At 39.4% G+C, this 24,935-nt stretch overlaps 1 protein-coding gene across 2 annotated transcripts in view; it reads right to left on the reverse strand.

Moving 5' to 3' along the window:
• Positions 1-11,812, reverse strand: part of PARP8 (poly(ADP-ribose) polymerase family member 8) — a 167,244-nt gene extending 155,432 nt beyond the window's left edge. Inside the window, exons 1-3 of one of the 2 annotated variants that reach the window (XM_081053335.1) lie at positions 11,492-11,812; positions 11,303-11,404; positions 10,303-10,357 (exon numbers count right to left, since the gene is read on the reverse strand). In XM_081053335.1, coding sequence (XP_080909461.1) covers positions 10,303-10,357; positions 11,303-11,404; positions 11,492-11,591 — 257 coding nt within the window. In that variant the 5' untranslated portion in view covers positions 11,592-11,812. The remainder of the gene's footprint in view (positions 1-10,302; positions 10,358-11,302; positions 11,405-11,491) is intronic. The other variant, XM_081053336.1, reaches the window with a different exon arrangement.
• Between the last annotated feature and the right edge of the window lie 13,123 nt (positions 11,813-24,935).

Genomic DNA, 24,935 nt, shown 5'->3' on the forward strand with positions numbered 1-24,935 from the left:
ATATAGTTGAAATCAGACAGTATGTGGACTTTTGAGATTGCTTCTTCCACTTAAGTGATATGCATTTAAGTTTCCTCCGTATCTTTTCAGGGCTTGATAGCTCGTTTGTTTTCAGCACTGCATAATATTCCATTGTCTGGATGTACCAGTTATCCATTCACATCCTGAAGGACATCTTGGTTGCTCCCAGGTTTTGGCAATTTTGGATAAAACTAAAATTGCTATAAACATTATATGCAGGATTTGTGTGGATATAAGTTTTCAACTCCTTTAGGTAAATACCAATCAGCGTGATTGCTGAACTGTATCGTCAGAGTATATTTAGCTTTGGAACATGTATGTTTGGAACATGTATGTTTTGGAAGACTTCCCAAACTGTCTTCCAAATTGGCTGTCCATACACTTTGCATTCCCATCAGCAATAAATGAGAGTTCCTATGCTCCACATCCTCATCAGCATTTGGTGTTGTCAGTGTTCTGGATTTTGGCCATTCTACTAAGTGTGTAGTGTTAAGCACCTGCATTTTGATTTCAAAGTACTTTTGAAATGTAACATTTCCCAGAATGTACCCTAAAGGCTGGAAATGTCAACATTTCTGTTTTAAAAAACCTTTTGTGAAACTACTGCCCTAAGTAGATTTTTCCCTGCCAATTACCTATAGCAGGAAAGGATTTTGTGTAAATTGGACATCAAGAATTAAGAATACTGCACATTTTAAATTAATGACACAGGAAATCAACACAGAAAGCTCACATTAAATCAAACTAGTATGATTTCAAAATATTAAGTTTAAAGTCTTTCTTGGCCCAAGTTTCATCATTCTGAGGCCAAATTCAGCCAAGAATATGTAACCCTCATTGAAATCACTTAATTAAAACTCTGAACTCACCATTCTAGGCTGGTTTTCCTATAAAGATGGACTGTTCCAAAAAGAACTGAGAATTTGGCTCACAGTGAATTATTCAAACTTCTTTCTTAGGTAACTAAAAATGAATTTGACCATTCACTAAGAAATCCTATCAAACTCTGTGGTAATAATACAGTAATGACTGCTCTTCAGTTGGAGGGCCTATTTTTTTTTCTTTTTTATCTAGCTTTTAATGAGAAATGACGATGGCATCAGCTTTCACCCATGAAACAGATTTTAGCATTCTGCTTAGGTCTCTCACGTGCCAATATCTAAGTTTGTTGTTAAGAAGATCAATGACATAGATACATACAGATTGACAAATGTATTAGCATAATGCAAATTCACTCAGTTAAGATTCTGCACACTGACTTCCAAATAAGAAACCTAGAATTGACTAGATTCTCAGTACCCGTGAGGTTCCACGGGTTTCTCTGAAGCACAAAAGCTATGGAGCATTCATACAGGAATACGTCTTACCATTAACATTAGCCATTAAAAACATACACCTGTTTGGCCTTGGGTCCACAGGAGGGCATTTTAAAGCAGAGGTTTCATTCTCCATTAACGTGTGACCTAAAGTAACATGTGGCTAGTCAAGTTTAATGACTGACACTGCCTAAAAAGGGGGGTAAGCTTGCTTCCAGACTAATGTTGAAAAAAATCTGAGAAATGTTTTAAAACTCCTTCAGTCAATTTCTCATTTGGTCACTGGGAGGAGAATGATTTTACAAAATAGATACATACCCTCATTGATTTTTTTTAAAATATAATTTATCAAAGAAATGAAACATTTAGGTAAGTCCAGGTAGTCCTCATGATGAACTTCTCCAAAAGTATACTCCACCAAAGATTGCTCCCTAATCTCTACAGCAAAGGGACAGAATTTAAGAGAACATAATGAGAACGTCTGCTACACAGAATTATTATCTATCTCTAACACTTCCTTAGGAGACTGATTTCTAATCGTGAACTAAAGAGGCCCCTGTTAATTTCGGGTTTTTGATGAATAAGCATGGTGGAGAGCCCTTATCATAAATGGATTCAACACAACAGAAGACTGAGTGAGAGACCCAGAGAAATACATCCTCATGTGAAAAGCTGGTGGCGTGAAATGCCAAATGCCTTTCACTGGAGCTTTCCTTGTCATAAAGCAAGTTCTACAAAAATTACTGAAAATGAATTCTTCAGGGCTCAATGTGAATCGGCAATTTCCATTTCTACTACAGTGTACTGTTTATTCAGAACAATTTTTAATGAATAAGACTCAAGAGTTTGCCAGTGTTTTCCACAAAACAACTCTCTCAAAATGTTCCAGATCTGTAATCAAATAAATCTGAAAAACCGTGAATACTTCATTCACCTCTTGGATATGCATAATGCACACTAATATATAAAAGGCTCTAAAAGCCAACCATTAAAATTGTTTAATATTGTTTAAGCATTTCCCAGACATATTTGGCCACATACCTAACATCTCATTAAACAGTTGGAGAAATTCTATCACATAGTGTAGGAAAAATATTAAGTCATTTAAGAAATACCAGGAAATATTCACTACATTCTAGGCACGCTGCTAGGAACTAGAGTTGTCTTTAAACAGAATATTGATTTTTTTGGTGATTTTTTTTTTTTCTAAATTTGACTTATTTTCTCTTTAACACAGCTCTGTCCTTAATAGCATTTTTGTTTTTTTCCCCAATTTTGCCTGATTTTTTTTCTTCATAGATATGAAAGCCCAACAAACATAAAGTTAGTCTTTGGTTCAAACCTATACACCAAATACAAAAATATCCTATAATTGATTCTTGGATAATAATAACCTTTACTTGTTTTGTAAGCAAAACAATGATGAAAATTCAAAATAAACACAGAACTTCAGAGTTGGTTGTCAAATCCTAAAAACACTGACAGGCCATTAGGATATGCAATTTACATTTCAAAATGTTCAGAAAGAAACCACCTTGGGGGAAGTCAGTGAGCAGCTAGCTGTCTACTAATTTCTGTACAGGGAAAATTGATCTGACTGCACAGAGGTTTAAGTGGAAGTTTCCCTTTTAAATGTAACATTGAATGATTTGGCATCCTCCGTTTAATACCAAGAAGGTGTCAGCCACAAACTAGGATGTCACTGATATGCAAATAAATTACACTAGAGATTTATTGTTGTTATTCTATAATGGACTGGGTATAATCTATTTATATTCTAACCCTATCCTCCTCAGATTTAATTTTGTCTTCTCATTCTCACTTTATTTACTCATGGTCTCACTCTTTCCTCTTCTTGAGCATAAATACATCATCTATTTTCACAGAGATGCCATTTGTGGTCAAAGAAAAGATTAAATGAACTGGTCTTCATGATAATAAAAACCACGATCTTGATATCCAAAACCAAGTGTATTATGAGACACAATGTTATCAATCATTAAACCTTGAACAGCTGTGTATGCTTAATGCACTAAATTAATAAACTGCTGTTGAGGGGAGAGAGAAGGAGGTCACTCAACAGCAGTAAGTTGGTTCGGAAGCCTGAGAAATATAAATGAAAGGGTGGGAGAGATGGCTCTTGAAAGCCAAGAATAGGGGTTTTAAATTGATACAGAGAAAACTATGGTCACATTTGAAGGCTTCTGAGCAGATAAATGCTATGATTAAATTCATGCTCAAAGAGTTCAGATATAAGTGAACTGGATAGGTGAGAAGCTGTTAAGAATTTTAAGACAGTGGGTTAAAGTGACAGACCTAAGTCAAGTGTTGACACAGGGAGGGATGAAGATGTCCACAATGATTTCAACGAGTCAGTGGAGCTTCAAAACAGGTGACAAATAGGGTAACACACATGAAACCTGAACACTGTGGTCCCCAACTGGCTCAAACGATGTGATGCTGACCAGGAAAAGGCTGGTAAGAGAAGCTTCTTTTAAAGAGGAAACGATGCAAAAAATAAAAAAATAATAAAGAGGAAATGATGCATTATTTTGATACGTCGAATTGAAGTGTCCAGCATTTAAGTGAGACGACTGAACAGAAAACCTAAATTATGTCACAATAAAATAGGAATGACTATCCTTATTAATAAAAACATATTTCTTATTAGTCTTTCCTGGGACACATGGAAGATGAGATTTCAGAAATTTAGAGAACAAAAAAGAGAGAGATTAGATGCCAATAACTAGACTAAAATTCCATACTAAGTGGCAGCTCCCTTAAAGCAAGATTTATCTACTACAACACAGTCTATCCAAAAGCAAATCCATGCAGACAATTACAAAATATGTCTAGGACTGATGAAATCTCACTATGTTTTTTGCTTAATGCCGCAGAGAGAAATGATAGGAAATTTAAATGGATTGACCCAATATTTACATAAGGGTTCCACAGCCAATGTACATAATTTTCTGACTATTAATGCTTAGCCCTGGGCTCGGGCATCCTGCTTGCCAACCAGGTTTTCAGTACTGCCCCTGGCAGACATCTCACCAGCACTCCCTCCCAATCCTCAAACATTTCCAACCATTCCAATTATGCCAGTTCAACCAATACCCCTTAAAACCTCACATAAACAGACTTACACTGTAATATATCTCTACTCTGTTTCTTACTGTGAGTTACTTAAATTACCCAAGCCTCAGTTTCTTTAGCTATTAAATGTAAAATAGCTGACAAAATACCCACTCATCTCCATTGCAAATGCAGGATGTGAAGTACGCAAAAACTACAGAAGAGAGTATGTCCAATAAACATGATTGGTAGCAATTTCTTAATCCATGAAATAAATAGTTTAAACGTGTTTTTAATATAGAAGCTTCCATAAATTATATTTGTGTTAAACTGATGGTTATTTTAGGTCAGTGGTTTTAAAAGCATTTAACAATGAAACCTTTTTCAAAGAAAATTTTATACGGAATAAAAAAGAGCCAGAGCAGCTGTAATTTAGAAAGGAATATGAAAGCCCAGAAATCACTCATTCAGCTTTTTTCACACTCTCCCACCAGTCACCACAGCTTGCGAGACAGGTTCCCAGGGCTCTAAACACATGCTTTCTTTTTTTTTTTTTGAAAGTCATTATTTTGGATAATAACTGATATAACACAAAATTATGATGAGCAAGTCCCCATTGCCAAGACGAACAGGCTAATTTTTAATTTAAAACAAACGATCATTCTTTTCATTCTGAAACCTTTAAGGAGCACTTGATGGTTTCAAAATAATTGCATATTTCAGGATTTCTAGAATGAGCATGTACTTCTGTTATGATGAAAACTGATGACTCTTTCTGAGATGATGGGACTATTTCAACCTCCCAACTCCCCTATTCCTGCATGCGTGAGCACTTCTCCTTTCTAAGAAAGTGGAAAAAAACAAAAGAAAAAACAAATGCACTTTAGCAATCAAGTAGATTGTTTCTCTCCGTGGCATCCCATAACTTAGGAAATTACACATTGGGGAGCCCAGGTGGATTAAGGACCCTCCCAACAAAAAATTGCTTGATCACCAGAGTGCCGTTGATTTTTAAAACTGAATTAAATACTTTTAGAGTCCAAACTCTCCAGGGTGCCAGTCCCAAAAACTCCCTCTTATCTTAAACTGGGGATTTGTCTACACCCAGAAATCACGTGGGTGTGTTCCCCAGAGAACAGGACTTATAACTTGCTATGGAACTTTTGTAGCTCTAGATTCGTAAGAAATTCCACTGCAAGTGACAGCAACAGATTGAGGGCTTTTTGAAGTATTTCAATATCTTTATACCTGGTCATTTGGTTAGGAAATTGCTTCTCATTTGCCAGAAGACCTTTCAGCATTCATTTCGTAATACATTTTACATCTACTTATTGAGAGAATATATTGTACCAGCAGCGAGCGAGGGGCTGGAGAGACAATGAATACGACAGACCCGGCCTCCAAGAAGCTCACCTTCAGACAGATGGTCAAGTGAACAGGTGCTAACAATCCATAGTGACAGCACGGTTTTAGAAATACCTACCAGATATTACAGGGGAGAGGATTGCCAGGAAAGGCTTCTCAGAAGGGAATTTGGCTCAGCAAAGCCTCGACAATGAAGGTTGACTAGGATTAAGGGGGGAGAAGTAGCAGTACAAGATGCAGATGAGTGTTCCAGGCAGCACGTACAAACGCCTAAAGGAGGATGTAGCAAATCTCATTTGTACATCCAAAATTTGAGGGATTGTATAGTGCTATTGTTAGTGTCACATGCCATGCTCTGAAACATTTATATGGACAGAAACTCCTAAATAGAGTGTACTTCAAAAGATGCCATTTTACCCGTGACCACATGAAAGGGTGTCTTTTCCTACAACAAAGGTGTACATATGCAGAAACTCCGAACATTCTGCCAAATATTAACTTGCTAACTTATTAATAATTTCTAACAAATATTAGATTTCTTACACAATGTCACACCCCTTGATCGGAAAACTCCCAAAGTAATAAACATTTCTTTATTCTCATATCCTGTCTAAAAGAAAGACATTGTTATATTCTTGGGTGAAAAACCGTGAAGTCTCAAAAGAATACAATACAATATTTGGACACATGTATTTTATATACATATAGACATAAAAATTCTGGAAGAATTCTAATATAATGGATGATGGAGAAATCACGTTTTTATTTACTTTTTTCAAATTTTTACAATAAACAATTACTACTTGTGAATTTTGAAAACCTCAATGATATATATCTTCACAATACTTTTCTTGTTGGAAGCTCACAATCAGGAAACCCCAGAGGTCCATGGCCAGGCCCATGGGGCTCCCGTTGCTCTCCTTGTCTTTGCTAACCACTGGCCCCAACCTGTCTTCCCATCCCCTCTCCACAGCTGGCGCCACTCCTTCTACCAGCATGCCTGACATGAACTGCATGTAAGACGAAGGACCAGAACCCTCAATCTTTGTGGTCTTAAGGAATTTACTGCCAATCAATAAGGAAAAATTAACAAGGCAGGAGATCACAAGCATGACAAAGTACAGGAAGGAATGACTTGCATAAACTTACATTTAAGCATTTAAGGCCCCTGGCTTATAGTTCTGGGCACACTCCTGAAATTGGGAAGTGGCACTGGGTAGGAGTTATTCCAAGTAGTCCAGGAATCAGTGCTATTTTAAGGACCATTGCTAAAATGAATTAATCGTGCAGCACATACACCACCAGTTTTCAAGCACATGTAGGTGGTATTAATAATCAAATTCATAACATTTAACACTTCCTTTCTCATTATTTCTCAATCAAACGACACTACAACAACCACTCTCAAGTAATCCTCTGCATAATTTTTTGATGTTAAAGTGTTTCCATGCTCAAAGAGACTCGGAAGGCCCACGTAGAGGAATGAGCACGGGTTTCAGGTGTGTGACAGAGCAGGGGTTACATGGCAGCTTTCTCATTTAACTGAGTAAACGTGAGCATGACTCTTAAACTCTCTGAGCCTCAGTTTGCACATCCCAAAGTGAGGATGATGATAATAATTCCATGAACCTTTCCATTAGGGAAAACTCGATGGACTCAGTTTTCCAGCTGACCATCTGCAACCCCTCATTCCTCACCTAAAGTCAAATGTTAACAGGTACTTTGTCCCTCTGATGACTTCCAAACGAAAGGCCAATTTACTAGGCCACTGGCCAGCCCTGACAGTCACCTCATGGCATTTCCTCTTATCCACAAAAAACACAAAGAAACAGTACATGGAAAAAAAAAATCCCAATATTATATTTCTTTTTTTGAATAGTAACATGTAAGATCAACTTCTACCTTTAGAACAAAGTGTAACTCATTCTTGGAGGGTGTCAGAAAGGAAACGTTATATTAAGTTTTATCTACAACTTGAATTGAAAATTATTCTTGAAATATATTTCAATAGTTTAGATGAAATGAGAGTTAAATATAATTCAAGATAATCATGTACTATCTCTCCATCAGTTTTTTTAATGAAGTCGAATTTACCTGAAATGACACTGTTAATTGAATATTTTTTAATTGAATATTTTAAGTTAATAAGCATGTTAAATCAAAAAAGGGTAGATTGTTTTCATTTTAAATGCCTGATTGACATGTCACAATGAGAAATACATCATATCATAGCCTAACGTAGTTAATGAAAACAGTATTGTTTTATTTTCAGAAAAAAATGTCTTCTCTATGAGCTACAAATCTATAAAGGGATTATCATTAAAGGGATCATTATTATTATACTAATAAACAACCTGTTCTATATTGTTTTGTAAAATAAGCTTTTGAGAAGACAAAAGAAATCAGAGCAACTGTTGTATCCGTTATTTTTCTTCTTTAGCAGGCTGTTCCACCTTAACAGCACAATGCCCAGGTATTTAAATCAGGGACAAAAGAAAACACTATCCCTTAATAGGATTACACAGAAAAGTAAACATCTCTTACTTTAAGAACAACTCTGGACCAGTAGCTCTTATAGTGAAAACTGATGTTATCTCATTAGTTAATTATTCATCCCAACCCCCTGGCCTTGCTCCTGGAGGCATTCATCCGTTCTCCACCTTTTGCTAAGTTAACACTAGTTCAATAATTTGCTGATAAAGAATCTCACCGCTATATCTACTAACAGACATTAAAGATATTAAGTGTATGGTTCACTCTCTCCTTGTATAGATAAGTACACTGAGGCCAAAAGAACTTGTGTATCTTTTTGAAAATAATAAAACCAGTCAGTTGAAAAGCTTACCCAGGGCTTTCCTGTTCACACCTCTCACTAGATGAACAACCAAAACAGCTCAAATATCTACCTGATTGCCTGGGGAATGTTTTCAATACAAAACATACAGGCATACCTCGTTTGTTTCATTGCTCTTCACTTTATTGTGATTCACAGACTTGTTTTGTTTGTTTTTTTACAAATGGAAGGTAAGACCTTCCATCAGCAACAGGATTAGGACTCACTGAAGGCTCAGATAACGATTAACATATTTTAGCAATAAAGTACGTTTTAATTAAGGTAGGTACATTTTTTAAAAATCATAATGCTATTGCACTTAATAGATTACACTCTAGTATAAGCATAACTTTTATATGCACCAGGAAACCAACATTCATGTAACTCACTTGATTGTGGTGATCTGGAACCAACCCACAATATCTCCAAGGTATGCCTGTATTGTAACTGTTAAGATCACCCAAGAGGGTGTCATACACCAACATTCTCTGGATAGTAAGAGCAGCGTAAATTTAGTTGAATCTCCTCTAATTATTCTTTTTAGTCATAATTACAAAGATGATGGTACTACAGTAAACTAAAAAATGCTGTAATTTTATTCTCTCCCAATAAGTACATGTTATATATGTTACATTTTCAACTAGTAAATCAAATCAATATACTAACTGTGAAGCTTCAGCAAACTTTACATATGGGAAACCTGATCAACTTTCAATTAAAGCTTTTTTGAGATGTAGATTATAGCACAGATCCTAGGCATTTTAAAGATTCACATTAATTCCAAGCTTTTTAAAATATATTTACAGACAAAAGCTTATTTTGTAATTTATATGTTCATAAATGTTTCCATTAGCTAAGAGATATTTTGGAATGGGATCAAATGATATTGAACGTCAAGTCCCAACAACAAGGCTAAATCTCTGACAGTTCTCCTATGTAGCCACTGCTTTTTTAAGCCACCGTGTCACCAAAGGGCTAACAGGGAGAAAAATCCCAACTTAACAAGTGAAGACGGCAAAGGCATATTTTAATGGCTACCTTTCATTTTAACTTTCCCTCCTAAATACAAAATTGGATTTGGACTTCTTTCACACTGTTAACAATTTAGTATTAATTTATGCATCTGTCATTGAAGTTATATGCTCCAGTTACACAAAACTTCCAAATGCTTTCCTACAACTAAATGTCAAAACCAAAATACCACTCCATAAAAAAAAAAAAAAAAAAAGCATGGAGAATTGGCAGACTGCATATTTATGTCAACCTTCAGAAAACATGGAAACATGCAGCGCCAACTCACCAGGAAAATTATTTGTGTCACATCTTATGTCTTTTATGCATTTTACTTCGTACCCAGCATTCCAGTTTTGCACCCGCTTGCCTATATCAAACCCCAAACGTCTCAAGAGCAAGCTACTGCTGTGGAACAGCTTTAACATGAAGAGTGCAAGAGTTCTGCCTATTGCCTGTAGTGAGATCTTAGGAATGCCTGAATCAAACATTTATTCTCCCTCTGCTATTTAAAACCGAGAGACCTCAGGCTTTTAGGAGGGGGCTAAAGAACAACAAGAGTAAAAAATAAAAATAAAAACTAAAAACAACCACCAAAAAAACCAAACACGGAACACACTAAGAACAAAGGAAACACAAGCGTGTGAACAGGAAATGAAGCAACTCTATACACACAAATACCTTTTGGGGCCGCCAACGTAGGTGAAAGTAAAGGTGGAGTCTGAGTATCTGAAATCTGAAACAGAAAGTCCTGTTAAAAGCTACACCTTGAGTGGATTTTTAACCCTGGTCAAAACTGGGGTCCCCTGTTGGATGGAGCCAAGAGGCGACCTGGCCGGGTGGGAGGCGAGGGCTTCGAGTGCAGTGAGGTCCCCTCTCCGCGCCGCGCTGGAGGGGACGCTGCGCACCCCCGGCCGGGTGCCGCGGGAGGCCGCCCCCCCGCAACAAGTGCCGGGTGCCATGGCAACGGCGGGAATTTCCCGGTCTCGGCGGCCGGAAGCGGCCCCAACCGAGCTCCAGGCTGCGAAAGCAAAAATCCGATCCCTGTCCCAAGGGAGCAAAATGGACGAAAGGCGACCCCCAGGCAGAGGCGTTGGGCGCTTCGGGAACCCCAGGAATCCCTTCTCTTTCCGGGGCAACGCACTGTTAGTCGGAGGGGACTACACGGAGCTGAAGGAACCGGAGATCGACCCGGCGCTGCCCCCTCAAGGGCCCTCAGCGCTGGGCGCAGCCGGCGAGCGCAGCGCAGCGGACTCCATTCTCGGCCGCCGCCGCTCTTCCCATTGCGCAAACCCGGCGGGTCCTACCCGCCCCGCTCGGTCGCTGCCGCTGAAACCCCGGAGGCGGGCTTGGACGCTCGGGGCATCCAGGGGGTCTAAAAATACACCGCAAGGCCCCTCCGCCTGGAGCCCCGCTCGGACCACCCGCACTCTGCCCCCAAAGCCGGTGGCTGCCCCACCTTGGGGGGGTAGGGAGAAGGGGAGAGGCTGGCGCCCCCTCCCCCTTTTGGTTCCCGCTCTCGATGCAGCAGCTGTTGCCAAATAAATCCCGGAATGGGGTCGTGCGACCCACCCCCAACCCCCAGCCGCACGCCTCGCGATCAGAAAACTGGGAAGGGGGGCGGCGGGCGAGCAGATGAAGCTGGCGCTGGGTCCGAGGCTCTGGAAAGGCGAGAACTCACCTGCAAACGAGCAGTCCTTCTCGGCTCTGGACTTCTGGATCACGACGTCGATATCCTTCTGAATTCGCTCTTGCCTTGAACACATCCCCATTAAATCAGTCCCTGGAAAAGAAGCAGCCGCTATTTCCACCCCACCCCACCCCCCTCTCACGCTTCCAGCTTTCGTAAATATTCAGTTAAAAATGACACCTCTGGCCGAGGCAGGGGCTGACGGCGAAGTGGTTTCGGAAGTGATCCTGGGTGAGAGAGGAGGAGGTGGTGGAGGAGGGGGTGGGGGTCGGCTTTGCATTCCCAGATGTGACCGCCCAGCTGCTGCTCGCCGCTGCTAGATTCCAATTTCCTCCCCTTCTGACAATGGATGGTGATGACACCAAGTCTCACTTTCTCCCTCCCCCGCCCGGACCAACGGCCGTGAGGGGCCGGGGGGTGCTCGAGACGGCCCGAGAGAGATCACCCGCGGGGCGGCGGGCGCCGGCGAGGGGCGAGCCCCGCTCCGCCTCCCGCGCGCACACCCCTCGCGGCCCGCACGCCGGCCTTCCACACCCGCGCACACTCGCGCCCGCGGGCGGCGGCGGTTGTGCCCAGGCTGCTGCAGCGCCGCCCGCCGCAGACCCTCCCGTGCCCGTCGCGCCGGCCGCCCAGTCACCCGGCCCGGGCCGCTGGGGCTTTAATAGTAGCCGCCATCCCGGGCGCCGGCTGGATTTCCCCACCCGGGCCGCCGCTTGCGCGCGGGGCTGAGTGGGAATGTAGGTAATGAAGACTCCACGGGGCTCCCAGCCTGCCCCCACACCTCCACCACTTTTATGAATTCGACTCCACTTTCGGAAGGAATTATGAGTCATATGGAAAACCCAAACCGGAGTGACTGGGAGGGGGGGAAAGGGGAAAAGAAAAATCCTTTTAAATTGAAAATAAATAAATGAAACGAACAAATCTTTCCTTGTTGCCACATCAGGCAAGATAGAAAAAGCCTTGAAATTACTCCAGACACACACCCTCCGGTGCCCTTACTGCCTGAGTCTTTTTCTCCCTGATGTAAGTAGTTCAGCCCTTTTGGGGCTCCCTTTAGGAAACGCAGCCCCTTTTAAGGGACTTCCTACACTTCCAAAGCCTCACCAGTTCTTCCCTCTTAGGTATTTATTCCATAAAAAAACTGGCAGAATCAACTAGCACAGGCCAGGGTTTCCGTAAAAGAAATCTGTTTCGCTTGTTTTAAAAAGCCACCGCTTTGCCAGTCTGTCAGGTGAAGGCTCCTACAGTCTTCTTGTCTTGTTTAGAAATGAGATACTGCTCTGAGCCTCACTTTCTGTTTTGCCTAAGGACACCTCGGGCTGATGTAGCTTCCCTGCCTTAATTGCCATATGCCCTAGAACAGGTCTCCAATGGCATTTTTCTTGTTGATCTGTTGTCCGCTGAGAAGGCTCCTCTGAGCAGACCAGATCTCATTCCGTTCTGCATTCCCAGTGCCTGGTGCAGTGCCTGGAATACAGGAGGGAAGCCAAAATGTTGCTTGACTGCATGAATGGTTGTGCCTTGCAGCCTCTTTTCTTTATAGGTACCCCAGTTTATCAGCATGAGTACCCAAGAGTTCTCAGACAGGCCCAGACCCTTCATCAGTCCAGTTCAGATTCTGACAGTGGCAACATGATGTTTAGGACAATTAGGAATGAGTGTTTTCTCACATGGATTCTTAACATTCTAGAGCGGCAAAAGCAGAGATTATATGCTCTAATTCCTTCATCTTCCAGAAAAGAAATGACATAATTTGTTGTACAGCCTCGAACACACCACACTTATTGTGAATTATCGTTCAGAAAAGGTCCCTCTGCATTACTTGGACCACTGCAGACTTTGATGTGGCAGAGCCACGGTCATAATGCAGTATGGCCCCTGCTCACAACTCTCTTCCTGTCTAGGACAGCACAGAGTCAAGACCTTTCTGGGTTGCTGCATTGTGTAGGCCCCTGGGCTACCAAAAGCACTTTCTTCTCTTCCACACAGCACTGAGTATCACACATACTTCCTTCTTCCATTCTGTGCTCTCACTTCTCTAAAAAAGCTTTAAATCTATCAACTCCCAAGAATTTATTTTATAGTTGCCTATCCGCAAAGCTTGTATCCTCAAAGTAGAGCCCTGACTAAAATTAATTTGAAATAGTTTTAAAGCTACCAAGTGTTTTTTTTTTTTTGTCTGGATCATCTCTTGGTTTACTCACTCCATAAAATAGCCCTTCTTATGATTTGTCCTATATTTGGTTTTTTTCCATGCTTCACAGGCTGCCTTGTTTTTGTTAAACAAAGCCTTGTTTTTGTTAAACAAAGCTAACCTCACTCTGTTCCTACCCTTAAGGTGTGACATATTTAAATATTTTTAAATTTTAAGGAATAAGAAAAAATAAAAACTAACCTTTCTCTCTAATATGCATTTCTGCAAGGAAAGTTTCTTTAATAAAAAAACTATACCCAGGCCTCAGTGTTCCATGCTAGATCTTTATGGCATGATTCTTTCTACCCACAGCCAGTATCCCACTGACCCTGTCTTATCTCAGACTCTTAGTTAAACATTCTGGTTGTCTGTGTTCTTATTAAAACACTAGATGCACCTTAGAGATGAGGGGGTTATATCCCTGCCTTCAACTCTCATGTACACACACACACTTGCATTCAGAAACATAGCACAGAATAGCCCCTTAATACGTTTGTTTAATCTATAAAAACCATCCTTTACAATGAGAGAGAACTCGGTGGTAAACTGAAGATATTAATAAATAGTACACTGAAGACAAAAATCTGCATATTGGATGACTGAGTGTAGCAAAAAGGCCCACCCATTTGGAAATACAATCCCAAACCAACAAACAGAACTTATTAGAGGAAATACGTAAATTCCTCACCTATGTGAAAAGACCCCATTGCAGAAGTGTAAGATAATGGAAATGTGGCATAAAGTTCAACAGTATGATGTGGATATTAACTCACACTTATCCAGAACTTATTAGAGCAGTCTGATACTACTCTAAATGCTTTACATATATTAACTCATTTAATGTTTACAATAACCCTATGTGGTAGCTGTTGCTGTTATTCTTCACATTTTTACAAAAGAGGAAACTGAGGCACAAAGGGGTTAACTCATCTAAGGTGAGACATAAACTGCAGTTGAACATTTTTGTCTTTCCAAACCTTTCAGCAGTTGAACTCAATGGTAAGAAAAATAAAAGGTCAGAAGTATCACTGGGGAGTAGACTGGCCCCGCCAATGGCAGCAGGCCAGGACTTACTCCAACAAGAAGCCTTATAATGGATTCCAAGGGGGCCTCTCAAAATAGCCTCTTCTAGTGACAGTTATTATTTCCTCTTCCAACATTGAACTTCCTTTCCCAAATGCACCCCACTCCTTGGTAAATCTTAAGAAAAGTAAAAGCCTGCCCTCTGCTATTCCCTGGGAATTAATACAAGAAAGAAGATGGGAGGCAGGATTAATACAAGAGGATGGAAGTCAGCCTCCTTTCCCAAATGCATGAGGGTGTTATCAGTAGCAAATGTCCATGGGAATGCCCAGAAACTTTGGCCTGTCATGGACACATCGAGGTGACAGTTTGCTTTTGTGGTAGAACCAGAATGAAAAAGGGAAAGGGTGGGCTGGAGGGGTCGCTCTAGAACGAGATCACCAAGGGCTTCAGGGTGAGGAAGTGGGATTTTATTTGAGAGACATGGGAAGTCACTGGAAGGAAGATGATCTCAGAATTCTTTTCAATTATTAGATTCATCTAACTTCTTCTTGCAATGGTTAGGTAATGGAAAGAAATCCATAAAACTCAAAATGCCTACAAGGCCTAACTGGCTTCTTCTAAATAAAGTGAACTTGGGCAGTTCTTTCTTTATAAAGCTGCCAGTGGTTTTGCTTTGGAAGAAACTAATCCTGCTATCCTGACCTCATCTGATAGGTCTAATAATCAAACTATGAGCGAAACAAAGTCAACCATGAATAAGTTTGACACAATGGAGGAGAACTTTAGGTAATTCAATGTGAAATTTGTCCCAGTTTGGTCCTTACAGGTCCCCTAACCTGAGGTCAAATGGGGCAGTACAATGGTCATTTGAGGCTTTATGGCCCTTTCTAGCAAACTTAATGAACTTAACCAATACCAAAGCTATCCTGTGAACCTGAACTGCTCTTGCTATTTCCAAGGTTGTCTTTAATCTAGTTCCATTTGTTTCTCGTTAAACTTTCATTCCCATTACGACCATAACTCTAAGTTCCCATTTTCGTTTATTGGCTTTTTTTGTTGTTGTTGTTCTTTTTTTTTTTTTTTTTTGTCAGTGAATTGTATTCCATGTAATTTCAATGACACGTATTTTTAAATTCAAGTAAAAACTTGCATTATGTATATTTTTTTCTTCTAGGTGGTATCAACTGTGAAACCATTTTAACACTCATCTCCAGAAAGGTTTGAAGGCTTATGATGACTGAGCTTTCGAGTAAAACAGGATCAAATTGTGACTCTCTAACATAGTAGAGATCTAAATTTGGAAAAACTACACGGTCACAAATGTTATTACATCAACTGTCAATTGTCTCATCTGAAAATGGGGAGAACAATGGCTCCTATCCCTTAACGGTTAAAGAAGAAGATTAAGTGAGATAAACACATATAAAGAGATACAGATTGCTTAGTAAGAATTAATTAGTACGGATCCCCTTAAAAAATATTCTCTCTCTCATCCCTATATACAATTGACCAATTCCTCTTTTATTTCCCCAATTTATCCGATAATTTTCTTTCAGATTGTCTGGATGCATTTGTTACAAGTAAGTTGTAAGTCCCTGCACAAAGACTTCTTTTTATATGTGTTAGCTCCCTGTGCTTGGTGCCATCTGGGAAGCCATGGAGATCTGAGGTAGAGAAAGGAGCTGTAGGAATCATGGAGCAAGTGTCCCTGTGGAGGGGCATTTCTTATTATCCAGTCTTACCTCCTTGAGGTCATATCCAGAGTTGCTACATTTGTCAGGAAATATTTGGTTGTATGACAGATTCTCACCCAAACCAGCAAAGGCAAGATTTGCTTTGTTAACTCAGATAACTGGGAAGGATGCTTGGGTGGCTTAGCAGAACAAAGGAAGAGCTGGAGGGACAGGGAGCTCCGGGAATGGAATTGCGTACTCAACCTGAACTTTCTCTCTTCCTATTTTCATTTCTGCTTGGCATCGTCATACTTTCAAAAATAACAGCAGAAATGGCCCCAAACCTATAACAACACCCCAGCTTAGTGAACCCAGTGAGGGAAGGATAACTCCTTTTCCCTATGAACTATATATTAATTCCAGAATAAAAATAATATAACTAGCTGCCCACTTGGATCAAGGGTCTATCTTTTGGACACCACTGTTGGCGTCTGATTTAAAAAAATCATTTACAGCACCAGTTCACTGCATTTCTGTAGATTGGATCTGGGGTGTTCATTCATCTTTTTGGGGGGTGAATTATATCAATAAATGGATTCTTTTCTTCCTCACAGTTTGGATTTCTTCTCATTCTTTTTACAGGGTAATAGTTACAGTTTCTGGCTATGTTACATATGACTGCCCCTTTTCTGTGCGTATCCCAGTTACAAACAGCACGTAGCACACTTACTGTCTGTCTTCCTTTCTTAAGAGGCTGAGCAAATGTGCTCAGAGCCTGAGTGATTTGCTCTCTTCGACAGTATTTCTCTTATTCTGAAGCTACTGTGTGAAACACAGAACACATTCAGTAAATACCTGTTAAAAGAAAGTAAAGTACCCTTCCATGGTGCATAAAAGAAACACAGATGTGGGGCATATTACTCAGACCGAGCTGGGGATAAAGGTTTGAGGGTATCAGTGATGCCGAGCATTGAGGGAAGAGTAGGAGTCAAGAAAATAGAGGACACTCTAGGCCACGGGAGGCCTGGGGGCAGTGGTGAGACTGAACTGGCTCATACAATCTTGTAAGACCTATTGAACACATCTCCTCCCCACTCCACATTCAGTGAGTTCACATGGCAGCTTGAAGTCAGCTATAGTGGGAGTGCCATATATACTATAGAAATCAGAATCACTACAAAGCAGACCTCCAACATTTTTTTTTTACCAGAATGATGATTGTTAAACATTTACCATGCCATTGCATGAAAGCATGAGATGGACAGGAATATTACTATAGATGAAGCTAGAAAAGTATTCAAAAATCCAATCATGAAGGAAATTATGTGTTAAGCACAGACATCTGAATTTCTTAGCCATTGAAAGATTTTGAAAGGGAAAACACATGACATGACTTGCTCAATAACTGCTGGTTAGGTTTTCAACAATAGTTTTGCATGACCGAAGGCGGCATAGTCACCCTATATTAAATGCTTGCAGTTCTAGGAAAGTTATTGCCTGTTCTAGCAAATCGATCTTAGCGAACAGCTTAGCTTAGAACTATACCAGTCCCAACCTAAGCCTGATTCCATCAGGACCAGGTGTGGCTACAATAGCAGCACCACTTCGAATCAGCACCAGTAGCTCATATGTCCCCTATAATACAAGTCTATTTCTTCCTGCCACCTGGCACATCAGTCTCCTGAAAGGTTGACATTTGCAAGCTTCCAACAAAAAGGTTATCAACTCTAGCCGTATAATTTTTTCTTTTCTATCTAGGTTAATTTAGGTGTGGTCCTGCCTAATAGTAGAGATATGAACTAAATGGGTTTCCATATTTCTTCTGAATATATGAATATATAAGTTTATTTAAGAGAGAGAGAAAGGGAAAAGAAGGGAAGAGAAGAGAAGAGGGAAGGGGGAGGAGAAAGGAGGGGGGAGACGGGAGGACGGGGGAAGGGTAGGAGAAAGGAGAGAAGGGAAGGGGAGGAGGAAGAGGAGGAGAGAGGAGGGGCAGGGAGGAAGAGTTTTCCTCTCAGGGTTGTTGAGATGGAAACTTAGAAGACCGAAAGGAGTAGTATTACATCTAAGTTGTATAAAATGAAGAACTACATTGGAGCACTCTTTTCAAAGTCACTTTGTTTTTCATTTAGGATTTTGCTTTGATGAAACATGAAGTGTTATCAGTGGACAGGCTCTCTCAAACTTCTTACTTGACATCAGAGCAAATAGCCACCTTCCTTTCCCACTAGTTTCTGATCCCTAAAAGCAGTCCATAGACTCTTAGATCCCTGAATCTGACTCTGTCTTACCTTGGGGTTTTTGGTTTTTCTATTGCCCTGCAGGGAATACTTTATATTTAAAATGATTGTTCTACTTGTTTGGACTTCTTATAGTTTACAAAGAAAATTTATAATAGAACCAGGAATGAAAACTAATACTGCTACGCACTGTCATGGGAAAAGGGTTATGGAACAACCTAGTGAGGACAACTCAACCTACAGAAGAACTCATTAAAAATGTACTTTTCTGCTCGTCTTATGAAAGTGAATCACCTGTGACAAAGATGTCATAGTGTAAATGTTTGTAAATCAGAATGTAAGTACCACTGACATTAACAGTATATAGTTACCTCAAAAATTAGCAAAGAAAACTTACGATGCTCAATGTTTGTATTGAAACTTCATGGAATATATTTCATTATGACGCAAAAGTCCTCCTACCCTCCATCCTGCATAAAAGAAGTCTACTTATTGCTGTCGGATGTGTGACTTTGGCTTCCTGCCAGGTGGTGTGTACATTGGCACCTTTGTCTTTGGGCTTATCCATTGACTTGTTTTGGCCAATAGCTTGTTCACAGGTATGAAAAAAGCAGAAGCTTGAAATGTGCTAGTGTGGTTGGACTTACTCTTTTGCACGTCTGCCATCATCATGAGAAGAACATAACCTAAGTAACCTGCTGGCTCCCAGGAGGACGAGAGACATGTAGGGCTGACCTCAATTCACCTTGCTACTTGGAGCCAAGCCCAGTCTACCCTAGCCTGGATCAGGCACAGACACATGAATAAAAATAAATGATTGCTGTTTTAAGCCAAGTAGTCTGGACTGGATTTGTTACTTAGCACGATTGTGGTCATTGTTCACTGATACAAACAGTAAAGACAGAAGAAATCAATAAAAATGATGCAAACAGCCCACTAGACTGTTGCGGGCATAAATTAGAAAATTGAGTTTCTTGAAAAGAAAACTTATTACAGCAATCATCAACTTTATACCTACAAAGATGCCTTCATATTGGCTCCCATTTTGTCATTCTCAGCCCATGCCTTGTAAGGTGAAAAGACATTCTGAAATCAAACTTTTGTAAAGTCAAATTCTTTAAATGTGAACAGTTATGTCTCATAATGTGCCTGGAAATCATACCAAAATGTTAAGAGTGTTTACCTCTGAATGATGGTGTCGCACAGGGGACCCTGCTCGCTGCGCCATTTGTCGTGCAGGGTGGCAGGCGGGGTCTCTGGTCCCGCTCCCCACATAAGAACGCAGGACATGGTGAGGCCAAAAAGGAACACCCACGGAGCCATAGATGGGGGAATCATATCACTATATTCTCACTGGCGGCATCCGCCTCTCTGCAATCCGCTCTTGCTAGCCCCCATTTTTTCTGCTAGCGTAGCCACAGCCGTTATATTAGTGGCCAATGGCTTACGGGTTACAGCTGACGGCCAACTAGCCACAGCTGCTGGCCATCTGATCACAGTTGATGGCCATTTACTACCCGAGCCAGCACCTTTCTATGTGAGGCCGAGAGCCTGGAAACTGTTTTTGGGGGCTTTGTCCCCACAGATGGTATTCTAGATATCTTAATTTCTTTTTCCTTATTTTTAAATCTTCAATAACATGGCCAATTTTTAAACATTTTATTTTAAAAAGTACAAATTTAGCCTGATTTTCAAATTATAGATTTTTGAAATGCTCACTTGTTCCCCCATGGGAATTTGAGAACTAACAACAAAAAGATGGAAAGCTAGCATTGCTACACTTCAATAAGTGAGGTATTTTACTTTCACTCTATTTTTCTCTAAACAATTTCTTTTTTTAATGAACTTCTTCAGTAAAACCCTGTTTCTAGGAGTGCATTTTGATATTATCTGATGTTGGCGGGAGGCTCTGGAATATAGGTATGTCTAACTGGGGCTCAGGAGCAGAGAATTTCTCTTCCATCTAAGCCTCCCCTATGTCCTTTCATCTAGTGGCACTTTGAGGATGTTATTATCCACCCCTATGGGCAATGACAGGGGTTGATTTGATCCTCAGGCATAATGCTGCTGTAGGGAATCGGCACAGGTCACAGGGGAAGTTCAGGGAGCATCAGCAGTGGGATTAGACAGCATCGTCTTATGCAAGTGAAGGCTGAGTCAGTTCATTTAGGTTCAGCCTTCTGGTCTCCCAACAACAACCCTCGCTGCAGGCCTTTGCGACAATGTTCCTCATTCCTGTCAGGGTGACTCTAGGATTGCTCTCTCTTTCTAGGTCTTACACTTCTTTCCACTTTCATTATCTTCCCTTCTTTCCTTTCCATTCGAATCTAAAGTATTTTGGATTTTGTTTTGTTTTTATTTTAATGAGAAAGTGAGGGGAGGCTCTGCTCCACTTTAAAATACTGTGTTAAGTCTAGAGTCCTCTCTATTTCCTTAAGGCTTAGAACTTTAGAAACCAAAGCCAGAAAAACATTTTTCTCTATCTTTTCACATCGCTCTCAGAGGCAGTGGGCACACAGTAGTCTTAAAAGTTCTTGAAAGGATTGGGTGGGAAAGAGAGAGAAAACAGTGAAATAAATGAATGATGCTATAGCTGTGGGGGGGGGTGAGGTAAATAGAGATATGTGTTTAATAAATTAGTGGGCATATTATCCACTCAATAATTTTTCTGCACTCGTTTTTAAAAGATAGTATTTAGCTTTCTTCTACAAAGGTCTAACTTTCTGGTTTGCTATTTCGTCAGCTGGAAAGGGCTAAGGGACTGCTGAAATTAACTATCTTGAAGAACGTGTAGCCAACAAATTTCAGCAAACCTGACACCCATGCCTTTTACTGCAGCTTTAACTAATCAAAGCACCTACCCTCTTGTGCAGTATCATGTCTTCATGACTCCGGTTTTCTTCCTAGATTCTTCCTCTTACAGTTCTCCTCTCTTTGAAACATTTTCACGGTGGCCTCTCTATCCCTTTTCTATGATGAAGAAATCCCCGTTTTCAGTTTCTCCATTGAAAGTCCCTTCTTCCTTGTCTTAACCAAAATGCAGCTTTTTTTGGAAAGACACCACAAGCCTTACTGCGGCGCCTAAAAATTCCCTATACTCCAAGCCCAAATCCTTTCCCTTTCCCTATTGCTTTCAGATTCACATTGTTTAACACTCATCTAGAAAGTCCAGTTTCTTTGACTTGTTCTGTCTTTTCACACAATGTAATGTTTACTACTTTTATTTCATCAATTATTGCAGTTGTGTCAGACATTTTGAGAAAAACAGTAGCTTTCGATGTCCTACTCATTACCTAATCAGGAATTCTTAGCAGACAGATTTTAATATGTGTCTATGCTCAAGCTTTTCTCACATACTAGTTCTTTACCTTCACAGATTCTCTTTCTTAGCACCAATTTTTAAGAAATAATAATTTTTTTCCTGAATATTGTTTGCCTTTTGTGGGCTACCTCATATACCATCTGAAAGCCTGATCAAAATAGTCATATTTATGAATACTTGTATTTTGGCTTGTTTGCTGAAGAACGAGTTAACAGGAAAGTCTCCAAGTGTCTTGCCAACGAAAACATTCTCCTAGTTAAATTTATCTAGAGTTCTCCATCAAAGCATAAAATATTTTATAAAGAAAAGTGCCAGCCAAATAATGTCCATGCAGTCGATATAGTTAACAAATTTCACTAAGCACAAATCTATAAGGTTGGAATGAATATAATACTTTTGAAAGAGATGGTCTCTGGAATTAAATAAAAGAGAGCACTTGTGTCATGCAAATATGCATATATATAAGCATGGAATAGAGACCAAGAACAGAATGAAAGAGAGGTTCTTTTACTTGAGGTAGTGAAATTGCAGCAGTTTCTTCGTAGAGGAAGCAAAGGCCCTTCTACATCAACAGCAAAGATCCATGTGTTCAACGAGGACACCTGACCTAAACTTTGAAGAGCTTTGAATTAATTTGCAATAAGCTTACCAGATGTCCCTTTACCAGGTCTCAACAATCAAATTTACAGTGACAGCTGTGAATTATATCTCTCCATACTGATCTGGTAATATCTTTAATCTTGTCCATTGAATGAAGATTTATTTGGTTGTAGAATTCTAGGTTGATGTTTACTTTCTTTCACAATTTGGAGGATATTATTTCAGTATTGCCTGTTCTTATTGCAGATGTGGAGAAGTCAGCGATAATCTAGGTGTCCTTCACTATGTGTAATCTGCCTTTCCTCTCTGGTAGAATCCAAGATATTCTTTTTGTCTTTAATATCTTGCAGTTTTACTATGGTGTGTCTAGGTATGCATTTATTCTTATTGAGTTTGCTCAGAGCTTACAGTACTTCCTCTATCTGAAAGGCCAATGTATAAAAATGTTACTCCAAAATATATTTATTTTTTTAATTTAAAAAATTATTTGGAAATAATTTCAAACTTACAGAAAAGTTTGAAATTAAGAAAATTTAAGAAATGGTATGAATAATATTCATATACACTTTACCCTGATTGTCAATATTGTTATTTTGCCAAATTTTTATTATTTGTTCTCCTTTTCTTTCAATATATAATCAGTCCTTAGACTGATCCAGGTCAATACAGCAACTTGCTACATGATGCTTGGTTTTGTGCCTGGTGGAAGCAGGGGATTAGTTTCTATTATTTTAATTCAGCTATGTATTTTTTAAAATCCTCAATCATATTTTATCTATTATTTCTGTATGTTTGGAATGGGAGTAGGTTTTTCCAAGTTAATAAAAATTCCAACCATCAACTTCTCAATGTAAACAAAAACTATTTTGCAGTAATTACAGAAAACATTACAGAGGTTGAACACAGTTAATATTTTTTTCTTGTTTACTTTATCATTATTACTATTTAATTTATGAGAGAAGAATCTGCAATCCAGAAAGAGCAGAAAGGAAGAGAGATTTGAAATTTTTTTTTCTGTTGCTCCCCATATACTGGGAAAGGATCGTATACATCCTGTAGTTTGCTAGGGTTGCTATCACAAATACCACAGACAGGGTGACTTAAGCAACAGAATTTACTTTCTCACAATTCTGGAGGCTGGGAAGTCCTAGACAAAGGTATAAGCAGGATTGATTTCATTCTGAGGCCTCTCTCTTTGACTTGTAAATGACTATCTTCTCCCTTTGTCCTCACATGGTCTTTTCTTTGTGTGCATGCATGTGTGTTGAACTTTCCTCTTCTAATAAGGACACCAGTCCTATCAGATTAGGGCCCACCCATATGACCTCATTTTCATTAATTACATCTTTAAAGTCTCTATCTCCAAATACAGTCACATTCTGAGGTACCGGGGTTAGTATTTTAATACATGAATTTGGGGGGAGATACAATTCAGCCTATAACATACTTTATACCATATAACATATTAAATAGATAGATAGATAGATAGATAGATAGATAGATAGATAGATGATAGATAGATAGATAGAGAGGGTGCCAAAAAAATGTATACACTTTTTAAGAAAGGAAAAAAACTATTAAAATTAATACTGATGGTAACCACTTTGAGCACCTCTTGTAATTGCAAAAGTCAAACGTGACTTGTATTCATTTTTTGGTTTTTGGTATATATTGAATATTATAATTTTAATACGGTTTATTTTTTCTTTCTTAAAATGTGTATACTTTTTTTGGCACCCTCTATATATATAGCCCTTGATTAACTTTCTTACTCTAGTGATAATTGAAGGAAAGCTTCAGGTGACTATCCCTTTTGAAAGAGTATGAATTCTGTCTACCCTTAACATAATAATGAAGTAGAAAGAAATTAATTTAGGGAACAATATGAAACAATTATAAGTCAAGATTTCAGTGTGATGTCATCACTTTTTTTTTGGCTCAAGTATTAGAATATGTAGCATGCCCATACTGAGATAGAATCATAAACATAGTTCAAAGCCATTTATATTGGCTCACCTTCTCATACCTCTAATATTCACCTAGCACTCAGTTGGAGAATGAGCTAAAAACCCAACTTTTCTGTATCTATCAGCTTAGTTGCATAGAACCTGACCTTAACATTGAATTTCCTTTCTGTGATACCTTATTTCCAAATCTGAGGCTCACACTCAATTTTTCCTTGTTAAAAAATCAATTTGATACTTTTTAAAAAAATCGTAAGCTATGAGTAGAAATCTCGGGAAAAAAATAGCTGTCAAGGAAAAGTAAAACCATTCATTTAGTCAGTTGTTTATAAACAAACACGATATGCTTCATTACTAATACAACTTCTTGGGGGTTATGTGGATATTCTTTTGTAAATACCCCTCAGTCTTTCGTAATATATATAGTTTACCTTTCCAAGTAAACTATAAGTTCTCAGAGGAAAGGTCTGTAATGCCTGTTTTTTTGACTCCCCTATAGTAACTAGTAAGCACGTGAAGTTTAATGAATGTTTATAACAACTATCACAGAAAAATAATTCTTTTAGTAAATATTTCCATCATTTTCTAATTTCCAGGGCTAT

This window comes from Rhinolophus hipposideros, assembly GCF_964194185.1.
Source record: "Rhinolophus hipposideros genome assembly, chromosome: 7".
In the NCBI taxonomy this organism is placed as follows: Eukaryota; Metazoa; Chordata; class Mammalia; order Chiroptera; family Rhinolophidae; genus Rhinolophus; species Rhinolophus hipposideros.